This window comes from Tenrec ecaudatus, chromosome 9, assembly GCF_050624435.1.
Source record: "Tenrec ecaudatus isolate mTenEca1 chromosome 9, mTenEca1.hap1, whole genome shotgun sequence".
Classification (NCBI taxonomy): Eukaryota; Metazoa; Chordata; class Mammalia; order Afrosoricida; family Tenrecidae; genus Tenrec; species Tenrec ecaudatus.
The window spans coordinates 46,787,428-46,793,861 of record NC_134538.1 but is presented as its reverse complement, the minus strand read 5'-3'; the positions used below and the strand labels follow the sequence as shown (position 1 = coordinate 46,793,861).

The window sequence follows — 6,434 nt, the reverse complement described above, 5'->3', positions numbered from 1 at the left end:
TTTGCATATTGGACAATTTGGAAATGTGCTTGCGTGCCATTTGAGACAAGAAGCAACCCTTAACCGCAGAGCTCAGCACCAAAGCCTCAGAAGCAGGACATGACAGCACCGATCCTACCACCCGGAAGCTCAGTCTTTTCTTGAACGCCGCCTCCTATTCAGCGTCTGCTGTGAGGTTGGCAGCCCCGAGAACGATGGTCGTGTAGCGTGTTAGGGGCCAATTCCTGCGCCTAAAGGAACGAGCAGCTGTTTCCACATGCAAATGGACTTCTGATCAAGCATCCATGGAGAAAACCAGACCAAACCCAAGCCACCGAGGCGGTTCTGACTCTGACCCCGCTGGAAAGCGTGGACCAGGGTGTTTCCGGGCGCAGACAGCCCCATCGTGCTCCCGTGAAGCAGCTGGGGCGCTCCCGTGGCTAACCTTGCAGTTGGCAGCCCAGTGCGGATCCAGCCCCACCTCAGGGTTCCAAGCGGGTTGGAACCAGGTGTGTAACTTGTGAAGTGACCAGTTAACACTGGTTTTTGAAGCAGTAATATAACCTTCTGATAGTGGGGGTTGTATTTTGGGGAGCTAGGCAATTGCGAACAAGTTTCACTCTTCAGTCTCTCTCAATCGAATTTGTATGGAAGTCAGAACAGTGTAAAATCCTTATCACGGCATCTAGTGTACCTTTCTCTACATGAAGAATATTTGAGGTGATGCTTCCACATGCACTAAGATAGCTTTAGTATAGTAGTAATAAGGCTTTGATGCCCATCACAAAGTAGCAGCTGTTTATGATGAGCCTCACATGTTTAATAAGCAGGCCTTATGGGAGTGTCGGTATTCTTTTTTTTTAAATCATTTTATCGGGGGCTCATATAATCCATCCATCCATCCATTGTGTCAAGCATATTTATACATCTGTTGCCATCATCATTCTCAAAACATTTGCTTTCTACTTGAGCCCTGGTTTCAACTCATTTTCCCCTCCCTCCTCCCCCATGAGCCCTTGATAATTTATAAAGTATTTTTTCATATCTTACACTGTCTGACATCTCCCTTCACCCACTTTTCCGTTGTCTATCCCCCAGAGAGGAGGTTATATGTAGATCCTTGTAATTGGTTCCCCCTACAAGTTAAGTGTTCTTAACCCAGGGACTGCCTTGTTTTTCCAAGTCTCAGCTCTTTCACCATTGACAACACATCCTTTTTTTTTTAAGTACATAAAACATTTTATTGGAAATCTTTATATCTCAAAGAGTATATAAAATTGTAGCTCAGTATTTCCAAGTAGGGTGGTCTGGAGGAGGAGGGGCTGCCACCTGGGGACAGATGTCGGGCCCCAGCCTGTCCCAGGTGTGGCAGGGTCCAGGCGGGTCCTGTGGGCATGGCTCCCTGGCCTTGTGCTGTGCTCCTCCCAGGCTGCCGGTGCCGGGGCGCCCCCCTCCGTGGTCCTCAGGGAGCAGAGATGGGGGCTACCCGTAACCAGGGTCTCCTCAGTCCGCACCTGGGTGAATGTGGGTGGAACTAGCAGGCCCTGGGTATAGCACCACAGGTAGTGCCCTGGCCCTAGGTCAGGACACCCCTTGTTTCTCTGTGTGACAGACTGCTCAGCCAAAGCCCAGACAGCCCAATCCTGCTGACCCCGGAGGTCAGCACTGCCAGTGGGAACAGCTGCGCATGCCAGGCACCACTGAAGAGCTGCTGCTATGGAAGAATAGGGTGGGCCGGGAGGGAGGGGCAGGCCCAGGGTTCCAATGCTCCCTGTCAGGCCGGGGAGGGGACAGGTAGCCGAGGCTAGGCATTCGACTTCATCACGTAGCAATACCTAAGGGGTTAAGTCAGTGGAGGCCCAGCTTTGGTTTCTCAGCAAGGAGCTCCAGGGCAGTGTGCAGACCCCGAGGTTAGAGGGCTGGAGCAGCCCCAGGGCTCAGAAACAAGCACACCAGCAGCGGGGCATCTCCTGGGGGCGGGGTGGCAGGGGAGAGGACACAGCCCCCCAGGGCACTGTGTGGGCACCGCTCTGAGCAGTCCTCACATGCAGCACCCAGGACATCCTAGACCGCCGGAATGGAGCCCGTTGTGCTGAAGGCTCTCCTTTACCTGGAACCAGGAGGCGGGCGTCCGTGAGAGTGCACCATTTCAGGGAGCTGTTTTGCCCTTGGCCAGCCCTAGCCTTGGGCCCCACCACAGATGTCACTGAAAGGAGGGTCCTCAGAGCCGCCACGATCCGATCCTGAGGAGCAAGGGGCTCTGCTCCAGGGAGAGGCACTCCACCTTCCCCAAGGGAAACCGATAACCCCACTCTTTCTCTGAAAGTAGTACTGTATTCTACAGCCAAGGAGCAGCAATGGCCGGGTGGGTGGTAGGTACGAGGAAAAGAGCCTTTGCCGTGACGCCCAGGGTCAGAATTCTGCTATGACTGCCCAGCATGCTGACGAACTGGGCATGGGCAGCTAACTGCCAGGGCTGCTCAGAGGCTGCTAAAGGGACCAACAGGCACCCCTTCACCCGTGGGGCAGGCTGGCTTACAGCAGTCAACATCAATGGGCCGCCAGACATGTCATTGGGCCAAAAGTACAGGCTTAGCAACCAGAGGGTCCCAGTCTGGCAAGGCCTTGCACAGAGCTGTAAGCCCAGTGACGTTTATGTTCTGGCCAAGGACCCTCTGACAGGTCCCATCATATTGATGGTGGGGTCCCTCTCATGCCAGTGAGGGGCATCCTTTTTAAATACATCTGCCATTCCTTCCAGTATTAACTGCGAAGACAACTTCCGTTTCTCGAGCATCTCTATCCGTCAGTCACCACATGAAGAACCCCGATCATTAACCCATCTCAGTAGGATAAACCAGTCTCAATAGGGCAGCAGAGGCCCCTATCCTAAATGACTGGTACAGAGGGCACACAAATAGAGCCGTGCCCCTTTGAAGTCCACCGTCTACTGGTCTGACACCAACTTGAACTTTTTCCCTCGAATGCTTTATTGTCTTAAGTTCCAGAGGGCCAGAGAACCCACCGTACACAAGAGCAAACAGAGCCGGGGCCTGGCGAAGGGAAGCGGGAATGAATGGGGTGCCTCCCCAGTCCCCATAACCCAGGCTTCACTCTGCGGGAAAAGGCAAGTGTTTCGGGTCTTTGATGGCGAGGCTACATGAACCACGAGCCTCTGCACTAGGCACTGCTCAGAGAGTCAGTCCCCGCTGCTGGAACAGCCGCTTTAGCGCCTCTTCTAGCGGCCGGTTTGTTCCCTGAAGCCCTCTCACCACCTGCGCTGCCCACTCGAAGTACTCTTGAACGCGATGTTCTGACCATCCTACAGAAGAGTGGACAGAAACCTATTCATGTGGCGGTCTGGGCAGCATTGGCCTTCACCCGCTCTCTGGAGGGTTGGTGCAGGGCGCCGAGCTAAATTCCTCATGGAATGATTCGTCTGGATAATGCCTCTGTCTCACCAAAAAAGATGGGAGTGGCCTACACAGGATGCATTTGGGAAGCCCAGGGCGTTTTCAGGGGGGCTGACCAGCCTGTGCTTCCAGCAGGCGGACATCCCTCCCTTCTCCTGAGAACTGGTAGGGGGGCAGCGTACCCTCTGGGGTGCATCGATTCAAGTCCCTTAGGTTGTACAGCTTGTCTGCCAGCTTCACCAATTTGGCCCCAGGGCTTGTGTGGGGCGCCCGGTCCACCTGCAGCCGCTTTCTCTCGAGCTTGGGCAGCGTCTTGTCATCTGTCACCTCCTCCACCAGGCTCCGCACCTGTGCCCCAAAGTGCTGCTCCACCTCATCCAGAGTGGTGTCAGTGTCCTCCACCGTGTCGTGGAGCAGGGCCGCCTAAGGACAGGGCTGCCTCTCAGTCCTACCACCCCAAGTACGGGCACCCAGAGCTCCACGGGGCCCCACCCCAGCCTGGGAGCAGAGGAGCAGGGGCGTTACCTGTAAGACCACAATATCTGTGACTCCCGCCTCATGGGTCAGGATCCTAGCCACACCTGACGGGGCAAAGCAGGAAGTCAGAAGGGAGGGGGCGGCGCGTGCAGGTTTTCCAGTCAACCAGAAATGGCCCCTCCCTAGCTGCGTAACCTTGGGCAAGTCCCTTACGCTTCCGGGTGTCCTCTGAAAGAGGGAACAGTCACGCCCGCCGCTCCGGGCTGGTGAGGGGCAAAAGCGGCAAGCGCACGAACCACTCACTAGTGCTTGGCCCAAAGCTTGATACAAAGCAGGCGCTCAAGAGGCGCGCGTCCTCGAGGCCCCTTCCCCGTGCCCGCCCCAGGCTCCGCGGCTGCTGCTCCCCAGCAGGCTAGCGCACCGATGGGGTGGTTGATGTAGGGCGTCCCTTCCGGGTCCTTCCGCCGCTGCTGCCGGTGCTTCCGAGCCGCGAAGTCCGCGGCTTCCAGCAGCTGTGCTGCCTCGGAGCCCATCGCGCAGCTGGCTCGGCTCGGCGGGGCAGGTCTGCCCGCGGGCCCGGCAGGAGCGTCACAGCGCCCCCTGGCGCCGCGGAGGCCTGGGGGACCGCCGACTCCCGCAGCTCCGCTAACCCCACCGGCTGGTCCTACTAGCTGGGGCACTGAAAAAGCCTCTGCATTGCCAATCCAGGGTCACTGGGCGCTGGGGCACAAGGCCAGCATGATCTGGCTCTCAGGGAGCCCACGGTTTGCCCACAGACAGTAAAGCCCACAGAGGCCTCAGTTTCCTGAGTCCAGGTCAGGAAGGGCACTTTACCTTAAACCAGGTTAGAGGCAGTTTCTCGGAAGGGCCTCTGCTCCCAGGGAAGGACCATCTTTCCCTGGTCGGTGCTCAGAACGTTCTCAACTCCGCTGCTCATAGTTCCCCCTGCAGACCAGGGCTCGGTTGCTATGGGTGCAAAGGCTCACCTCTGACCCATGGGACTAGGGATCTTGGAGACAACGGTGGCAGCCCTACCAATCGCTTCAGACTGCAGCTCTCCCCGCGACGTGTTTCTGCAGGAAGTCTTCTTTGCTCCCAGTTGCTGGAACACAATTGACAGTGCAGCCTGTTGCCACAGGACGCCTGCTTCAGTCCCCAGGGCCCTGCTGTGGGCCCCAGGGGGGAGAGTGTTGTCACCGCTGTCCTGGGAGCATTGTGTTGTCAGGCTGGGGTAGGCACTGGCACAGCACCTAAGGCTGCTGGCTAGTGGCCTCAGGCGCTCTGAAGAGATTCTGTGTGTCAGTGGATGGCAGCTATGCAGTGTGAGGGGTAAGAGGCACCAAGGACCTCCCTGGTCCCCTCCTCCAAGCTTTTCTGTGAGATGGGTCAGCTAGCCGCCACCAAGTCTATTCCAACCACACAAGCTGTAGCCGGGGCAGGGGAGGGGACAGGGGAAAGGACTCATCTGTGGTGTTCAGCTAGTCTTGGGCGTTGTCCTGTGGAGGCTAACGAAGGGAGCGCCAAAGACTGGTCTGTAGGGCTTGCAACGGCATGGTCAGAATGCCCAGGACTCCACACCAACCAATATGTTGGTGAAAAACAACTGGAAATTCCTATCTGTTCTTTAGACGAATGGCTCAAATTTCTCTCACCTCGTCCAGCTCAGAAAGCTCTAGGCAGCTTGGGGACAGAGTCCCCGCATTTTCCAACAGAAGGACAGAAACTCAGTCCCTTTCTTCTTTCTTTAGAGGTCTGTAACAGAGAAGCTTCAAGTTTGTATTAATAGTGCCTGAGGACTTTGGGTTTTTAATTTTATTTACTTTTTTCCTGCAGTTTTGGCTTAAAAAAAGAGGTGCTGGGGTTTCCGGAACCAGGCCTAAGGTGGAGGTGACTTCCCATGGGCTTCCAGACAAAGCTGGGCCCGCTGCTGACAGGCCTGTCCGTGGGGCTCCCATGGCTTTTCGGCTGGGTGACCCTCGCTCAGCAGACCTCTCTCTCCGGTACAGCACTTTCACCTCACCCCCCTTACCCCCCACCCCTAACACCCTCTTCTCTCAGCAGGTGGTACTGTCTTCACTGAGGAACTGCAGGGGAGGGGTGTCGGGTGTGATGGGGTGTGGGGACACCACTCCAGCCTGTCTCCAGCCCCTCTGCCCTTCCCTTCAGCATTGGCCCACCATCCCCACTTGTGCCAGGCCACCCGGGACACTGATGGCCGCCACTCCCCAGGCTTCTTTTGTCCGAGGCTCTCTGATACTCCAGAGGAAGCCTACTGCTGCCACCTGCAGGCTGCAGGGAGCTCCTGCTGCACCCGCGCGGAGTTCGAGGACCTGTACCAGGTCAACGTGTCCACCCTTCCACCCCAGCCCATTCTCAGGTGAGAACTTCTGGTGGGGGGAACAGAAGAAAAGCCACTGGGACAGGAATAGGAGCTGGGATTCTGCTCCTAAATGTAGGGGCGACGGCCTGTGGCTCACAGGCCTGTCGTTTACAGAGCCATAGCCATGAAACAGAAAATCACACGAATATGTAATAACCAACACTTGTATGCTGAAAAAGCTCAGG

At 56.5% G+C, this 6,434-nt stretch overlaps 1 protein-coding gene across 1 annotated transcript; it reads right to left on the bottom strand.

Annotated features, from left to right (window-relative positions):
• Positions 1 to 2,945: 2,945 nt before the first annotated feature.
• HDDC3 (HD domain containing 3) lies at positions 2,946 to 4,440 on the bottom strand. Its single transcript, XM_075558012.1, has 4 exons — positions 4,291 to 4,440; positions 3,918 to 3,973; positions 3,575 to 3,815; positions 2,946 to 3,301 (listed from the first exon to the last, which is right to left on the bottom strand). Exons 1-4 carry the CDS (start codon positions 4,400 to 4,402, stop codon positions 3,171 to 3,173), a joined length of 540 nt encoding a protein of 179 aa, XP_075414127.1. The 5' UTR covers positions 4,403 to 4,440; the 3' UTR covers positions 2,946 to 3,170.
• Between the last annotated feature and the right edge of the window lie 1,994 nt (positions 4,441 to 6,434).